This window comes from Nematocida minor (genome assembly GCF_024244105.1).
Source record: "Nematocida minor strain JUm1510 chromosome Unknown 7912, whole genome shotgun sequence".
NCBI lineage: Eukaryota > Fungi > Microsporidia > Nematocida > Nematocida minor.
The window spans coordinates 91,798-107,859 of NW_026250395.1; the positions used below are offsets into that span (position 1 = coordinate 91,798).

General features: G+C 42.8%; 12 protein-coding genes across 12 annotated transcripts; 5 read left to right on the top strand and 7 right to left on the bottom strand.

The window, feature by feature from the left end:
• NEMIN01_1047 (DNA mismatch repair protein MSH6) lies at nucleotides 1–2,739 on the bottom strand (the record flags this gene model as incomplete). Its single annotated transcript, XM_051476989.1, has 1 exon — nucleotides 1–2,739. The coding sequence occupies one exon, from the start codon at nucleotides 2,737–2,739 to the stop codon at nucleotides 1–3; it is 2,739 nt and encodes a 912-aa protein (XP_051332949.1).
• A 462-nt stretch (nucleotides 2,740–3,201) lies between these two features.
• Nucleotides 3,202–5,178, bottom strand: NEMIN01_1048 (ATP-binding cassette, sub-family E, member 1; the record flags this gene model as incomplete). Its single annotated transcript, XM_051476990.1, has 1 exon — nucleotides 3,202–5,178. The coding sequence occupies one exon, from the start codon at nucleotides 5,176–5,178 to the stop codon at nucleotides 3,202–3,204; it is 1,977 nt and encodes a 658-aa protein (XP_051332950.1).
• Nucleotides 5,179–5,222: 44 nt separating this feature from the next.
• On the top strand, nucleotides 5,223–5,975 carry NEMIN01_1049 (uncharacterized protein; the record flags this gene model as incomplete). The annotated part of the gene is made up of 1 exon (XM_051476991.1): nucleotides 5,223–5,975. One exon carries the CDS (start codon nucleotides 5,223–5,225, stop codon nucleotides 5,973–5,975), a length of 753 nt encoding a protein of 250 aa, XP_051332951.1.
• Nucleotides 5,976–6,182: 207 nt separating this feature from the next.
• NEMIN01_0994 (DNA-directed RNA polymerases I and III subunit RPAC2) lies at nucleotides 6,183–6,458 on the top strand (the record flags this gene model as incomplete). The annotated part of the gene is made up of 1 exon (XM_051476936.1): nucleotides 6,183–6,458. One exon carries the CDS (start codon nucleotides 6,183–6,185, stop codon nucleotides 6,456–6,458), a length of 276 nt encoding a protein of 91 aa, XP_051332896.1.
• Nucleotides 6,459–6,871: 413 nt separating this feature from the next.
• Nucleotides 6,872–7,939, bottom strand: NEMIN01_1050 (uncharacterized protein; the record flags this gene model as incomplete). The annotated part of the gene is made up of 1 exon (XM_051476992.1): nucleotides 6,872–7,939. The coding sequence occupies one exon, from the start codon at nucleotides 7,937–7,939 to the stop codon at nucleotides 6,872–6,874; it is 1,068 nt and encodes a 355-aa protein (XP_051332952.1).
• A 47-nt stretch (nucleotides 7,940–7,986) lies between these two features.
• NEMIN01_1051 (uncharacterized protein) lies at nucleotides 7,987–8,358 on the top strand (the record flags this gene model as incomplete). Its single annotated transcript, XM_051476993.1, has 1 exon — nucleotides 7,987–8,358. One exon carries the CDS (start codon nucleotides 7,987–7,989, stop codon nucleotides 8,356–8,358), a length of 372 nt encoding a protein of 123 aa, XP_051332953.1.
• Nucleotides 8,359–8,575: 217 nt separating this feature from the next.
• NEMIN01_1052 (uncharacterized protein) lies at nucleotides 8,576–9,208 on the bottom strand (the record flags this gene model as incomplete). The annotated part of the gene is made up of 1 exon (XM_051476994.1): nucleotides 8,576–9,208. The coding sequence occupies one exon, from the start codon at nucleotides 9,206–9,208 to the stop codon at nucleotides 8,576–8,578; it is 633 nt and encodes a 210-aa protein (XP_051332954.1).
• Nucleotides 9,209–10,098: 890 nt separating this feature from the next.
• On the bottom strand, nucleotides 10,099–11,136 carry NEMIN01_1053 (uncharacterized protein; the record flags this gene model as incomplete). Its single annotated transcript, XM_051476995.1, has 1 exon — nucleotides 10,099–11,136. One exon carries the CDS (start codon nucleotides 11,134–11,136, stop codon nucleotides 10,099–10,101), a length of 1,038 nt encoding a protein of 345 aa, XP_051332955.1.
• Nucleotides 11,137–11,248: 112 nt separating this feature from the next.
• NEMIN01_1054 (protein disulfide-isomerase A1) lies at nucleotides 11,249–12,781 on the top strand (the record flags this gene model as incomplete). The annotated part of the gene is made up of 1 exon (XM_051476996.1): nucleotides 11,249–12,781. One exon carries the CDS (start codon nucleotides 11,249–11,251, stop codon nucleotides 12,779–12,781), a length of 1,533 nt encoding a protein of 510 aa, XP_051332956.1.
• Nucleotides 12,782–12,941: 160 nt separating this feature from the next.
• NEMIN01_1055 (ATP-dependent RNA helicase DDX6/DHH1) lies at nucleotides 12,942–14,405 on the bottom strand (the record flags this gene model as incomplete). The annotated part of the gene is made up of 1 exon (XM_051476997.1): nucleotides 12,942–14,405. One exon carries the CDS (start codon nucleotides 14,403–14,405, stop codon nucleotides 12,942–12,944), a length of 1,464 nt encoding a protein of 487 aa, XP_051332957.1.
• A 155-nt stretch (nucleotides 14,406–14,560) lies between these two features.
• NEMIN01_1056 (nuclear GTP-binding protein) lies at nucleotides 14,561–15,865 on the bottom strand (the record flags this gene model as incomplete). The annotated part of the gene is made up of 1 exon (XM_051476998.1): nucleotides 14,561–15,865. One exon carries the CDS (start codon nucleotides 15,863–15,865, stop codon nucleotides 14,561–14,563), a length of 1,305 nt encoding a protein of 434 aa, XP_051332958.1.
• A 71-nt stretch (nucleotides 15,866–15,936) lies between these two features.
• On the top strand, nucleotides 15,937–16,062 carry NEMIN01_0995 (uncharacterized protein; the record flags this gene model as incomplete). Its single annotated transcript, XM_051476937.1, has 1 exon — nucleotides 15,937–16,062. A coding segment is annotated over one exon (126 nt), but the record flags the coding sequence as incomplete, so codon positions are not given.

Here is a 16,062-nt window from a genome sequence, read left to right on the forward strand (position 1 = left end):
CTAAATATTCAAAAGCACAGCTCTTCTGGCTTTTTTTATCTCAAGAGCCCTGCTAATCACTCCTGCTGGCACTTTTGTTATTTTGCAGATATCAATACCGCACGAGTCTCTGCACACTCCTTCCACGAGCTTGTACAGATAAAGGATTTCTTCTTTTCCGTTATTATTCGTGTATGTGTAGTCCATTTTCATGGTTACATCAGAGCTCGCAATGGCGCTGAAGAAGTGTGTAGCATACAGTGCAGTGCACCCTATCTTTTTCAAATACTCTTTTACCGCCAAAGAGATGGCAGATCCTTCCCGGGTGGACGTGCCTCTGCCCAGTTCGTCTATTATCACAAATGATCTGTCCGTTGCATTTACTAGAATGTCTGCTGTTTCTTTCATCTCCACCTGGAATGTTGACTCGCCTTCGATCAGGTTATCGCTTGCGCCAATGCGCGTGAACATTCGATCATAGATAGGCGCTGAAAAGCGGGTGGCAGGTGCTTTTGCTCCGATCTGTCTGAGAATAATCGCAACAGAAACATTGCGCAAGAATGTTGACTTTCCTGCCATGTTTGGGCCTGTCACCACAACCAATTTATTCTCAGTCCCTATTTTCAAATTGTTGGAAATGTGTGTGTGTCTGACATTGGTCAGTCCTTCAACCTCCAGGGACTCTGAAAAAACTGGCTTTACTCCATTAATATATACAAAGGAGATAAGACAGTCCAGAGCAGCCACTCCGAGCGAAATATCTTTCAGCTTTACATCGTTTTCGCTTATTCTTTTCGAGATTCTTGCAACAGACTCTGTGGCAAGGAATGTGATCTTTTCTTCTGCCTCGAGATAGCTTTCAGAGAGACGGCGCAGCTCGGGAGTTGTGTATCTGGAGGTGTTTTTTGTTGATCCTGCGGGAATGTACTTTGGCGGAAGATTTGTGGTGTATTTGCACTCTAAGTAGTGCTCTCTTCCTATTTTTTTAACGGCGAAATCTACTCCTGCTGCTTTGGATTCGTTTTTTCCGTAGGTCTCCAGGATGTTCAGAACTTTCTGTTTGTACTTCTCTGCTGCAATCAGCTCAGGGTCTGTGTCAAGCGGCATAATGTCATTTGCGATGTCAAATCCGCAAATTATTTCATTGTACACTGCATATGGACTGAGCCTAGCAAGGATTTCTGGTATGCATGTTCTGGAAATCTTTTGCTCTCCGTGTGCCTCCGCAACTGAGTTCAGCAGTGGATACATCTTTTCAACAGACTTCAAGGAGTGCACAAACTTTCTTATCTCATCAGGGCGTATTTTGTAGTTTTTTGCTTTTTTTACAAAATCATTTATGTCGTACACGTTCTGCAGACACGACTCAATGGGGCTTCTTTCAGGCGCTTTTTCAAATACTTCTGCTGTGCTGTACCTTTTTTCTATCTTTTCCAGGCAGGCAAGGGGGCGGATAATCCACTGTCTGAGCAGTCTTTTCCCCTGTTTTGTTTTTGTTTGGTCTATCTGTGCCATCAGAGAAAACTGTTTTTTCCCTCTTTTTCTGTCTTCCTCCACCAGACACAGCATCTCGATTGTCCGCCCATCGATGTACATGTGGTCTTTGTTTTTCTCGCTGTACTCCACTAGCTGCGGGGTAAATGCATATTTCAAGTACTGCAGATAGGAGATAAGAACCGAGAGTGCATTTTTTTCTGTGCTTTTGATCTTTTGCATAGACATTCTGCTCATCACAGACGACACGTCCTGCTCCCAGATATCAGGCCGTATTTTTATGATGTTTTCCTTGAATGGAACCATTCTGTCGGTTATTATGTCTCTTATGTTTTCTTTTTTAATAACACTTTTTACTGCAAAGAGTTCTCTGTCGTCTTCAAAAGTTAGAACGTAGAACTCAGACTCCATAGGCCGGAAGCCTGCAATGGTAGCCCACACTTTCTCTGTGTGCTCTATCTCATCAATGAACAAGCTGCACACGCCAGCACCTTCTGCGCTAGCGGTAGTTTCAGTTACAACCTCTTTTAGCTCCCTCTCAATTATTTTCTGTTTGCACTCTCCCGATTTTACTCGCATGTTCTGGGACACGCTTGTTTCTTTTTGGTCTACAATAGCAACTTTGTATCCTTTGGAGATGAATCTGTCTGTCCACGTGTCAAGAGACATCTCAGGGATGCCTGTCATTCGCATAGACCCTCTTTTTGTTAGCTTCAGCCCAAAAAGCTCAGAAGAGAGAACCGCATCATTTTCAAACAGCTCGTAGAACTTGCCCTTTTTAAAAAGAACAATCGTGTCAAAATACTCCATTTTTATTCTCCAAAACTGTTCTTCACACGGCGTCATAGAAGACAGCTCCTTGCTCGATATGAACAGAGTAGTTGCATCGTAGTTTGCATCATCAGGTGCTCTTCCAAACTTGTCTTTTGGCGGAGACAGGAAAGACAGTGTAACCGCATTCTCTTCAGGCTCTTCTGTGAAGGAGGGGTGTGCCTGGAGCACAGGCCTCTCTTTCTTTGTGTCTTTTCTGTCTATTTTGGCTGCTATATTTCTTTGTTCTGCCAGCTCAGCAGCATTGTCAATATTTTGCACATTTTCCTTTTGCGATGCATCATCAACAGAAATTTGTGATAGGCATATGCTCTCCTGGGATGTTTCTGCCTGGCTGTATTCAAGCCCTCTAATCTCTGTGTACATCTCCTCTGTGCTCTTTGGCTTCTTGGATACCCACGATAGAATACCGCACTTTCTTGTTTTGCTTTGCATGTCCCTCATTTTTTCATTTTATTTATACATTCTTTTATTTCCCGCGCCCGCCCAATTTTGAAGTTTTTAACGATAGAAAGATGAACACCAACTGAATATCTAAGTACAATGGTAGCTTTCAGAGAATCTGTAGGTATAAGAGAAACAATGCACTAAAGAGAAACTCTGTATCGTTTATGGCACATTTAAGTGTACTTTCAACGAATTTAACAGTACAAGAATTGTATAGTACTATTTACTGAATCAAATAGATAATTTGAATATACTGCTGTAACCATCATGTGATACTTTTTAAAATATAGCATGGATAATTATGGTTTGATCTCAGTTGATAGCCAGCACTAACTACATCATAAGAAGCGAAACAACAAACCTATCTACAGTTACTCTATCTCGGTAAAAAAGAGAAAAAATGAGTATACATCTGTACATTTAATATAGAATAAACTAATAAATATTTTATTATTCGTTGTTAAAGAAGTAGTTCCCGCTCTCTTTTTGTTCTCTATCCTTCGCGGAGTTAGGCATGTTGATGCGCGGCCTGTAGTTTTCAGCGTCTCTTCTAAATGTGACATCAAGAGACTTCAGGAACATGTTCATCCCGTCCACTACTCCGCCAGGCGCATTCACAGTGCACTCAACACCAGGCGTTCCTTCAAACACCATCATTCTGTCAGCTACGTATGTGGCCATAATCATGTCGTGCTCCACTAAAAATGCTGATCTCTTTTGGCTTGTGATAAATCTTTTCAGAACCTTTGACACGACAATTCTCTGGTCTGAGTCAAGGTACGCAGATGGCTCATCAATCAGATACAGATCGGCAGGCTTTGACAGACAGAGCGCAATGGCCACTCTCTGCAGCTCTCCTCCGCTCAGCTCTTTTACTTTTTTTTCGAAAAGAGACTTAATATCCAGCGGGTTCATGACCTCAACAGTGAACAGAGAGTCCACAAGCGCATGCTTAGCCTTCATTAAAAATAGGTTTCTAACGGTATCTTCATACTTTGGAGACAGTTTCTGCGGCTTGATGCTGATCGTCAGCTTCGGTGGCTCGTTTCCGTTGTCTGATTTTATCTCTTGTGCGAGCATTTTAATAAATGTGGTCTTTCCCATTCCGTTCTCTCCCAAAAGCACTATAATCTCTGGCGAGCTAAATGCTCCTTCTTTTGCCGTGAGTTTAAACCCATCTTTCCACGCTTTTGTTAGACTTGGGTACTTAACCACCCCCAAACTCCCCGCTGCTGCACTTTCCACATTCACGGCTGTTTCGGATATTCTGAAAGTCAGACTTTCTGCTCTAAACCGCATATTCTCCGTTGGCAGCATTCCGTTCAAAAAAATGTTTATTGCCTCTCGCACAGTAAAGGGCTGCGATATAACCCCGTATGCTCCAGGCACTCCGTACAGAACGCACCCGTAGTCGCTCATAAGATCAAGAATTGAGAGATCGTGCTCCACCACAATCACGTACTTTCTATCGTCGCAAAGCTTTCTTATCAGTGTAGCAGCTTTTATGCGCTGTCTTACGTCCAAATACGATGATGGCTCGTCAAAAATGTACACTTCCGCCTTTGCTGCCATTGTCTGTGCAATTGCAAATCTCTGCAGCTCTCCTCCGCTCAGATCTTTGACTCTTCTGTCCTCCAGCTTTTCAAGCTCCAGCTCCTTGTACAGATTTTTTACTTTCTCTGTGGCGGGCGGAAGAACGTCTTTTACTGTTTCGTCTTTGAGGCTTCTTGGTATCTTATCAACGTACTGTGTTTTGTACGATATTTTCATATTTTCGTTCAGCAGTCTTGTAAAATACTTGTGCAACTCTGATCCTCGGTACCTGACGAGCAATTTAGCCCAATCAGGAGTGCTGTTGAAATCGTTTAGATTTGGCACAGTGTTTCCCGACAGGATCCCGAGGGCTGTGCTTTTTCCTATACCGTTTGTTCCTATGAGCCCCAGCACTTTGTTCGGTTTTGGCAAAGGGAGTCTGTGCAGCTTAAATCCGTTGGGCGAGTATCTGTGCACCACATCTTTGTTCAGGCTTGTGGGCAAGTTAATGATTCGAATTGCATCGAATGGACACTTTTTCTGGCACGCTCCACACCCTATGCAGAGTATCTCTGATATTGTGGCGCCAGGGGACACTTTTTCCACCGTTATGCACGGCTTTCCCTGTCTGTTCACTGGACACGCTTTTTTGCATTCTAGCTGGCAGAGCTTTGGCTTACACTTATCCGGAAGCACAACAGCAAGACGCGTAAGTTGGTTTTTTTCTTTCATAAAAAATAGAAACACAATTGCATAAATATTCGGTGTCTCAGAGTCTCTGCGCTTATCTCTGGTCCGAGTGGATTTGTTTAGCACAGGATAGACTTGGGGCAGATGGGGGTGCTGTTTCTCTTCTTTCTCTGGCAAATAAACAGTGCAGACAAGTTTGGGCATTTGATTTAGGTCGACTGAATTTTACTAATTTTTTTTACTATTGTATGGATAAGATTCTCGGAGAAATACAAAATGAATACGCCGAAATACAAAAGGCAAGACTGCTAATGGTGCAGAGCGATTTTGCACGCGCCTCTGAGATATACGCAGATATCCTCTCCAGCATGTCTGCTGTTGAAAAAGAAGATAGTCTGAAGATGTCTGCAGTGTACTTGGAGTATGCTAAGTGTCTTCTTCTGTCCAACGATAAACTGGTGATCAATCCAGAGCTGGAGGAGGACAATGACTACCTGGAGGACCTCGGGATAGCCTGGGAGCTGCTGGAAATAGCAAAAAGCGTCTTTAAAAAGCACAACTTTCAGAACGAGCTGATAAGTGTTCATCTTCTGCTCAGTGATATTTCCCAAGAGAGCAACAACTTCCAGGATGCCCTCGAGGATCTGCTAGAGGCCTTTGAGCTGATAAAAAAACAGGACAAGAGCAGCGATAAGCTGCCAGACATTGCTCTGCGAATTGCATTTACATACGAAGCATTGGAGAACAAAGAGAAGGCTGTAGAAATGCTGGAAAGCATAATAGAGATGCTAACCAGCTCAGTGCAGACAAAAGACACTGCAGAGATTATTGAGGAAGTCAGAGCAAAAATAAACGAAATAAAGAACCCTGAGAAGTACAAGCTGAGCATGAAGCAGGAAGTGCAGCACACGAAGATCGATCTTAACCAGCCTGTGCAAAAGATTAAAATAACGAAAGCAGCAAAACCAGAGGAGGATCTGCAGACAAAGAGAGAAGAATAAAACACTATACTACCAAACACCTATTTTCTTCATTTTTACTTACATTGTACTACAACATAGAGCTGCACTTATTTTATTTTCATGCGATTAAACTTTTTATCTGGCTGCAAATTGCACAAGTGTATACTTAAAATATTTATGCGAACATTCCTTCTTTTCTGTACAGTTCAATATTTACAAGAGCCAGCCAGTAATTAAAAAAATTTAATGGAGGTGGGTGTAAGAGACAACTATACAATTGAAATACTTAAAACAAACCACACGGTCTTGAACATAGTCAGATGGGCGATAGAGAAGTTTGAAGAGGAGTACGAAATAGATCTAATTGGGTACACTATTCCGCATCCAATGGAGACGCGAGCCCTAATGAAGATACAGCTGAAAAAAGAAGAAGAGCAGACAAAGAGCGCAATTCTAAGCATTTTCAAAAGAGGAATAGCTGCATCAAATAGAGTCCTCAGCCAAATAGAAGAGAGCATCTAGTCAGTCAGCGATAAAACACTAGCCAATATATAGAATAGACAGTAGGAGTGGAACATAAATAAAGCAGTCCAGTACCACACTTATCTTTTTCCAAATATACTACAAAAAATTAAGAGCATTTACTTTAAGAGTGTCTAATCTTCTAGCGTCTGGTTTGTTCTTAAGTTCTGGTATTAAATATTCAGAAAACTTTTAAAAGCTAAACCATATTCTACTGGTGCACAAATAGCAAAAAGGAATAAAAACCCAGTAAAATCAATCTGGTAGAGTAGGTTTATCTGTCCTACATCAGCACATGCAGTTGCAAATGGATAGGATAAATCTGTTCTGCATTAAAATCATTTATTTATTGTGTAATTTATATATAGATAGTGTGGCCGTTATTTATCTAAAACTGTGACTAGAATAACCGCCTATTTGCACCTTTTTATTTCCATATCTACCTGCATTCCCTTGGACTTTGCTATGATAAACCACCACAGAGCCTCTTTCTTGTTCTCAGGCACGCCTATCCCTTTTTCCAGAGCATCTGCATATATTTTCAAGCCGTGCGGATGCCCCAGCATTGCAGACTTTTTCAGCCACTCCAAAGACGCTTCTTGGTTGTTCTGTGCGAGGTATATCCTGTACAGCTCAAATCTGGCCTCTCCGCTTACGCTTTCTGCCCTTGTGTAGTAGTGTATGGACTTCTCTGTGTCTTTGCTGAGCCCAAGATTTCCGTAGTTGTACGCATGGCCCAGTCTTACGCTTGATCTCGGACACCCAAGCTTATCTCCCTCCTGAAAGATAGCGAGCGCATACTCCTGGTCTTCGAGAATGTGTCCAGCCATCAAAGGAACTTTTTCGTAGCACACTCCAAGATCGTACAGAACGTGCGGGTAGTTTGGGGTGGCAAGTTTCCTTGCTTGCTCCAAATAGAACACTCCCCCCTTTACGTCCCGTTTGCACACACTTCCCTCTAGGAGCATCATTCCGTACCTGTGCATTCCTCTGCAGCATCCTCCGTTCGCAGACAGCTTGTAAAAATGTGCTGCTTTTTGCAGGTTTTTACCGCAGGCTATTCCGTGCTCGTAGAAGTGCGCCAGCCTGTAGCAGCCAAAGGGGTTGCTGTGCTCTGCTGCTATCGTGTAGTACTCGTGCGCTTTCTTGATGTTTTCTGGGAGTACAATTCCGGTCTCAAATATTTTCCCAAGGAGACAGTATGCCTCTGAGAAAGCAGTGTTTTTGTACCGGCTCCCTGGCATTTTCTGGGTGATAAAGACAAGCGCATCTATCATCTTTCCGTAGTCTCTGGGGACTGGCTCGAGTTTCAGGGCTTCCTGCAGGGCGTTGTTTAGGATCCGGTCTGACACTTTTATTATTTCGTCAAAGTTTTTGTTCTTTCTGCATAGCTCGCATTGAAAAAGAAGCTCCTCCATTTGTCTCCTGGCTTTGCAAGCTCTTATATATCTTTTAAATGATTCGTCCCCGTGTTCCCCCATTTTTCGCCAGAATCAAAACTACACAGCTCGACTTTTTTCTTTTTCTAATGCGCAGAGGGCTTAGAAGAAGATTTTCATTCAGCGCATCGGTGAAAGAGTTTTCAGCGATCATATGGAGCGAGATATTCACGTCTGGACAGGGACACGAGCTGAACAAATACTACACCGTTACTGCTGAGACTATCAGAGTGGACATTAAGGAGACGGAAAGGCCGCACTCCCCGCTCATTGAGACCATGTTCGTATTTATGCTGTGTCTCTTGTACACGATACTGCTCAAGTGTGCAATATTCTCTGTAAGGCCCACACTCTTTGACATTCCTGGGTGCAACATATTTATAAACTCCATGATCTTTTTTATATCTCTAGTTCTTGTGGTGCTCGAGTTCAGAAAGATTTACAGGCCAGAGCTAGCTTGAAATGTTTGGTAATTTGTGCAGGAACAGATAAGAGAGCTTGTAGATGGTAAAAGTGTGCAATAAATTACTTCCATAGAATAAACAGAGCGGAAAGTTGGTGGTTTGTAGCAGGTATGCAGTAATTAGAATGTTTATGTGTAATCTCTATTATGTTTTATTCATTTTTATATTTATTAAAAGAGCCGATGCTCGGTCTTTTATGTGCTATTTGGCAACACTAAATTGATTTTTTATATTTGTTTCGGATGGCTTGGGCCAGCAGAATGGTGAATGTTCCGCTGATGAAGAATAGTGAAACATTTTCAATATACTCAATTGTGGGAACTTTGTGCGTAAAAAACATAGCAATACTGTAGAAGATCAAAGGTATCAGCACAGAGCGGTTTAGTATGTGTGTTACTGTGTATACATCGTGTAGCTTTGGGTATAGACAAGATGCGCCCACCGAAAGAGCAGTGGATGCAGCTAGGCTAGCATAGAGGTGTACTCCTGCAAGAAGCAAGATGTATAGAGTGTAGATAAAAATAGCAGAAAAAATGAATAAATATTTGTGCATGCGTCTGTTCCTGGTTATATATCCCGATGCTTCGCATGCAAACCCTCCCAGCGTGAAGAGAAATCCTTTGCTATCAAGACCTACGACAATGGCCACCAAGTAAATTATATTTGCCAGAAGAAATCCAAAGTGTCTTATTTCTGCGTGCCGCTTGAATGGCTTGTATATGCCGTGCATGATTGAATAAAATGCCACTAAAAATGCACAAAAAGCAATGTTGGCACAATATGATCCCTCCATTGCGCTAATGCAGCTTTTATATTCCGTTAAAGCTATTGTATAAAAGTCTTTCATTATTTAAAAAAATATCTCTACTTAAATTCTCCTTTTTTTAATTAGCATTATTTCTGATTATTTTCTGATTCGAGGAGGCAGGGGTACACATGATCTTTTACTGGCGTAAAACAGCCACTGTCCTATCAGGAGGTATATTATCCCCACATAAATCCTCTGTAGAACATTTTACTTAAAAGTAAATCGATTGCTCACACATTCCATTTAGCTGTGGATGATTTCAATAAATTATTTTGCACTTTCTTTCTGTTCGAAAAACATTTTGCACAGTCCCTCCTGTCTCTGATTGCAAAGAACTGTGCAGAGTTCCTCTGTAGCAGCTGTAGTATGTGAGTGCAAAGATGAGCACTATACTCTATTTTTAGAAACACTTGCAGAGCTAAGGATTTTTAATAAACCATAGCGTAATTAAAATTTTAAATGAAGCTGTAGTGTCTGAAATTAAACTACTAATTATCTAAACAGTAAATAAATAAACCAATCTTTTGGTCTGAGGTATACTTTAAAATAAATTAATCAGTAAAATAATTATCTCAATTCTATGTAGACTACACACTTATCCCTAGTTATAGACGAAGAATGTGCTAAAGAAGTAGAGATACAGTTGAAAACAAGCCACATTTACTGATTGTTGAGCAAAACAAAGATCTTAAGTAGAAGCTCTATCTCTCTTAGGCTATGTGCAGCACACTCAATGGACTCTTCTATAGTGCAGTTTTACTTTCTCCAAACAAATTCATTCTAAATAAGTCACCAGAACAGAAAGGCAGCAGAGCTTGGTTCTCTTCTATAATATTTACCTGTCTCTTCCCTTCTGTAAGATCTATAACACAACGGCCCACACTTCTTTACTCTGCGTAGGTGCATCGCAGTAGCCAGTCTTACAATTTCTACTTTATTTTTATTCGAACCGGCTGCTTACTATCTATTTCCAGCTTTAGTTCGACCTGTGTGTTGAAGTTTGGTGTTACTATTGTCGGATTGCGTGCTCTGTCCAGCGGAATGGCAAACTCCACATTCTTTGCGAATAGTATATTTTTTGAAGTGGTAAAAAAGCTGGACTTTTCTTCTGTCTCCTCAACTGTCTCCACCTGCACCAAAGAGATGCGTATATTTTCAATCGGATCAAGAACTTCCATAGACAGGTGCAACAAACAGTGCGGCGGCTCTTCTTCTACAATAGAGAGCAGAAGCTTTGCGTACTCTATGCCCTGTGTCCGAATGGAGTAAAAAGACTGTCTGGAGCTCTGTGCTGGTGCGTACTTTAAAATTTTAGAATATAAATCTAGTGGGTGGTGAGTGTTCTCTTTCTCCACAACCCAGAAGGCCTTTGCCTGTGCACACACCTGGCTGAGCGGCTCTTTGAGGAGTTCATCTACCTTTTTACTCTTCAGAATAAACTCAGCAGGCTCTATCCTGTTTATGCTTAGCTTTCGCAGATTGTTCACTATTTCTTCGTAGCAGTACCTCTCGTGCGCATTTGTTGCAGCAATGAGACTCTTTTCGTCTGGTAGATCTCTGACATTTGCGTATTTCTCGGAGATAAGCATTTTGGCAGAGCTTTCAAAACTCACAGGAATGCCAGAAACAACAGAGCACATAATGGTCGTATTGTATGTGCTCTCTGTTCCCTGCACTTGGATGTTCAGGCTGTAGACCACAGCTATGTTTGCACCGCTGTAACTGGGCGGAATGTCCTTTGGCAGAAAAAGAGAGTACTCCACGTTCTCTATCTGTGCGGTGTTCACTCCCAGAACAACCTTCTCTGTCTCAAGAAATGGCACTGCAGTGTTTCTCTTTAAGTATACGCCTGTAAAGTGGCAAGAGGCAAAGAGGATTCTTTCCACCGGAGAGGAAACGTAGATTCTTGTTGCAAAGATTTTCTCAACAAAGAACTTCCTCTGTGTGCACCGAATGTCCCAAGACATGTAAACAAAGTAAATTAAATTTTAATACAGCTTAATGACATTTTATTAAATTTGCAATCTTTCTCAAACCGGCCACATGAAAGCCATATATTCTCAGAATCATTTTTTTATAATGAAAATCAACATAGCAGTGTTAGCGTGCATTGGAGCAATGGCAGGCTTAGTCCGCTGCGAGGTAGCAAATATGAAGGACTCAGTGGTAGAAATGCCCAACGCAGGCGAATCTACCGCTAGGCTTTCAGTTGCTGACTACGCGAATGAAGACGAGGGGTCTGCGCACGGATTCGGAGCAGGCGAAAAAGCGGAGAGAAAGAGCAGAGATCTCCCCCACGATGAAGAAGCAGAGAAGTCAGTGCAGGAGATGATAGACGAAATCTCGAGAAAAGCAGCTGAAGACTTTGTGAAAGACGCAGCAAAGAATCACCCCAACATGACAGAAACACCGGAAGAAATGGTGGAAATGTCCAAAGAAGTGGCTAAAAAGATACTGGAAGAGGCAGCAGCCAAGGGAGAAGCCCCAGAAGAGGCAAAAGAAGGAGAAAAGGCCAAAGAGGAGGAGAAAGCAAAGGAGGAAGAAGTGCAGAGAGAAATCGTCATATTCTCCAAGGACCTCTCATTCACCGATGAAGAAATGAGCAAATTCCCCCACAAAGTGGAGATTAGCTCGGACGAAGAAAGAGCCAAGTCGCTGGGCGTGACAATGCCAGGCCTCTACTATAAATTAAACACAGAGGAGTACACATTCGATCTTCCAGAGAAAAGTTTTGCAGAAGTCAGCGAAAAACTGAAGAAATCAGGCGAGATAGCCAAGCTCCCGGTCTTTGGAGAGCTGCACAAGGACAATGCGCAGATGTACGAGAACATCCCCATCCCCATTGTGTACTTCGTCTCCAGAGCCAGCGAATTTGGCAACTACGACTGGTGCCAGCCCATAGCTGAAAGCCTCAAGTCTTCCCTTTCAGTTGCAAAGCTAGACTACACCACCACAGAGTTCTTTTTGAATCTTTCCGGTGTGAACGAAAAGATGCTCCCCGCTCTTTTCTTGATATCCCAGAAGAACAACAAAATGTACAAATATTTACTGCCAAATGCAGAAAATAACAGTGCAGCTGCTGAGTTCCTGACTACCTGTGCAAACAACCTCGAGAGCCTCACGCCGTACCTCATGGGAGAGCCAAGACCCTCAGACGCAGAGATGGTAAATGAAAGCGGTGTAACAACCATTGTAAACAGCACATTTGACGAGATTGTGCTCAACCCACTCGTGGATACACTTGTTGTCTACTACGCGGAGTGGTGCAGATTCTGCCAGAACCTCATCCCAGGGCTGGACAAAGTCGCAGCTGCGCTGAAAAACATTTCCAGCGACATTGTCATCGGAAAGATGCTTATGTCCAGGAACGATCTGCCTCTGCACGACGAGCTGGAGCCAATTAATGCATACCCCACGATAAGAGTATACAAAAAAGGAACAAACAAGGAAGTTGAGCTGGAAATACTCGATAAGCCGGCAGATGCAGAAAGCATTTTGGAGTTCCTTAAGAAACACGCCGATGTCCCTGCAGACCTGACTCTCGAGCCCGCGGCAGAGACCAAGAAGGCAGAAGCTTCAGCAGTGCCAGAAGAAATCAAAGTGGATCTATAAGACTATCTTATAATAAACAGATTTAACGGACGAACTTTTGAATATTTTTAGTTTAGATCGCAGGAGAGCTCTGTTTTCCTGATTATTTGTGCTGCAGAAATAAAAGATTCGCAGAAGATAAAAGAAAAAATAAATTTATTTCAAAATTAGTGTGTACTATTTATATGTTATCGGAAAACGGGTGTATTTCAATGCCCAGATCAGCCTCTATCTCTCGAATTTTCGGGACATCATCAGGGGTGACCATGTTTATCGCTATGCCCTCCGTGCCAAACCTCCCACTTCGGCCAATTCGGTGGAGATAGCTCTCTGTGCTTTTTGGGAGATCAAAATTAATCACCACATTTACGCTCGGCACATCTATCCCCCGCGTTACCAGATCAGTGGACACAAGAATCCTGCACTCACTTTTCAGAGTAAAATTGTGAAATACCAGATTTCTGTCTTCCTGCTTCATTTTGCTGTGTATGTAGTACGCAGCTGACCCAAACTCTGTCATTCTTTTTGCGAGCCGCTCAACAGTTTGTATTGAATTGCAGAAGATAAAGCACTGGTTTAGCAGGCTCAGCTTGGAAAGGATTGTCTTCAGACAGTGCAGCTTGTTAATTGGCTTTACGTACGCATAGTACTGCTTTACCCCCGAGAGAGTCAGCTCCTTCATGAGGTTTATTTTTACTGCATTTGGCATATACGTGTCGATGTAGTTCTGTATCATCGCAGGAAAAGTTGCTGAGTACATTTCTATCTGCTTCCTCTTTGGGAAGAGGCTTGTTATCTCGTAGACCACTTCCTTAAAATCTGCGCTGAGCAATTTGTCTGCTTCATCACACACGAGGTGTGTGCACCGATCTAAGTTGATTATTCTCTGGTTTAGGAAGTCGTGGACTCTTCCGGGAGTGCCGATAATAATGTGTGCTCCTCCTCTGAGCCGAATGATGTCGTCTTTGGCTCCGAATCCGCCGTACAGTGGTATTATTTTCAGGCGCAAAAATTCTCCAAGCTCTCTGCACACTTTTGCCGTCTGCAAAACCAGCTCGCGCGTGGGCACGAGGATCATTGCCTGCAGAGAAAGCCAGTGCGGGTTTATTTTGTTGAGCAGCGGGATGATAAATGCTGCGGTCTTTCCTGTTCCGTTTTTCGAGCGCGCAACGATGTGCTGGTTTTTGAGAGAGTGCGGGATGCTTGCGGCCTGTATGGGAGAGGGCCAGCTGAACCCTTTTTTCTGGATGCCCAAAAGCACTTCTTTTTTCAGTTTGTAGTCTGTCCACTTGTGCGATTTGGCGCTGTCACCACTGCACAAGTCTCTTGGCCTTTTTTTTGTGTTCTCCATTGGCTTAAACTCCACTGACGGTGTCTCTTCTTTGGCCTTTTCTCTCTCTTTTTCTGCTCTCTCTTTTTCTGCGCTCTCTTCCGCTGCGCCAGATTTTTCTATTTTTTCTATCTTCTCCAGCAGTGTGTCTATCTTTTCTCTAATTTTTATTATCTCTCCTTGTTTGTGATTCGCAGACATCTCTTTCTCTTTTGTTCTGTGCGGATGTTTGCTCTTGCCTGCGGCTCTGTCCTTTGCTGTTTTTTTAATATCTGCTGGGACGGGCTGTATTTTTTTCTCTTCTTTGTTTTTCATTGTAAAAAATATTTCACTCTATTGCAAAGTATTTCAGATGCTGTTTATTAAATATTTAATTAAAAGAATTTCTCTTTCCTGGAACCTATCTGCAGCAGCTCCCTAGCCTCCGCACACTAAAAACCGTAGATGTATATGCTTCTTATCACATTTATTTATTTCTCCTCTGAGCCTTCTGCAGAGACGGGCGGCAGTACATAGTAGGGTATTCTTCCTCTCAGCCAGTCGTGCAGGACAGTCTTGGACACAGCTGATATGTCTGGTATGCCTCCCTTTAGCAGCTTTCCCGACTTCTTGGCAAGTGCCTCCAAAAACTCCACATGATCTCCGCTTGGCTCTATCCCGTACAAATTAAAAATGTGCTTTTTGTCTGCTTTTTTCAGAAGCGTTTCTATGTGGTCTTCTGGCGATGTTACGTTCTCCACCCGCACGACTCCCTTCAGGACTACTGCTGTTTCGTCTTTATCTGCAGGAGGCACTATCCCTGGGCAGTCGATGAGGTAGATTCTCTTCATGAGAGAGATGTACTGCCACACTTTTGTCTGTCCGGGTATTGGAGCCACTGTGCACACGAGCTTGGACTTGAGGGTGTTGATGATGCTGCTTTTTCCAACATTTGGGTATCCCACAAACCCCACGCTGATCTGTTTTTTTTCCGGGTGCAGTTTTGCGAACTGTCTCAGCAAATTCAGCAAACTCTGTTTTCCGTAGTTTCTGTCAATTGATGCTGCATGGTATGCGAGGGTTGGCGTGGTTTTTGAAAGATGCGCGAGCCATTTGGCAGTTACACCAGTTGGAAGCAAATCTACCTTATTTAGCAGATAGATCAGGTGTTTGTGTTTGTGCTCATTGATGTATCTTTTTATGTTTTTGCACTCTGTTCCGAGGGGGTCTCTTGCGTCGAGTATGTGGACTATCACATCACTCGAGTCCAGGACTTTGTACAGCTCAGCCCATATTCTCCTGCTCTGCCCTTTCAGATAGACTCTGTCTTTGTTGTCCAGCATTTCTCTTTCTTTTTCTTCTTTTACGCCAACAGAGGCATTTGCTTTTTTAGCGAGCTCTTCCATTGACGTCACTGTGAGCTTTACTTTCTTTCGCGTGGCTTTTCTTCCAAAAGTGTCTTCATACGAGATAATGGGGCGTATTGCTTTCTCTTTGCTGTCCTGTATTAAGCTCATCGGCACCTTTCCCTGGTCGAGTATCACCTTGTATGCATCAGATGCTGTGTTCGCTAAGTCCTGTCTAAAGGCCTCCAGCTCTCTCTGATCTGTTGTTCTTGTTGAGGAGAACCACGATCTCGAGTGCTGGATTCTCCCCGGCTCTGCCACTGGGCTCTGGAACTGCGCTGCTTTTATGATGTTTCCCTTCGAGTCTCTGACAGGCTTGCCTCCGCGGAGCATCTTCCACTGGACCAGCTTCTCTTTTGTACGATAGAAATTTTCTCCTTTTTCTTTCATATGTACGTTAAAATTTTCAGAAAGTTCGAATTTAAATTAAAGAAATATTTCTGAGTCTCTGCAATTTTTTTATGGTACATATTTTATACGAACATCCCGTTGGATATTTGCTGATGCAAGCAAAAGGCCTGGACGCAGTCACCCTTAAGGATATTCTCAAGAGAGCAAAGTCGCTTGGAGACTTCAAGAAAGCATTC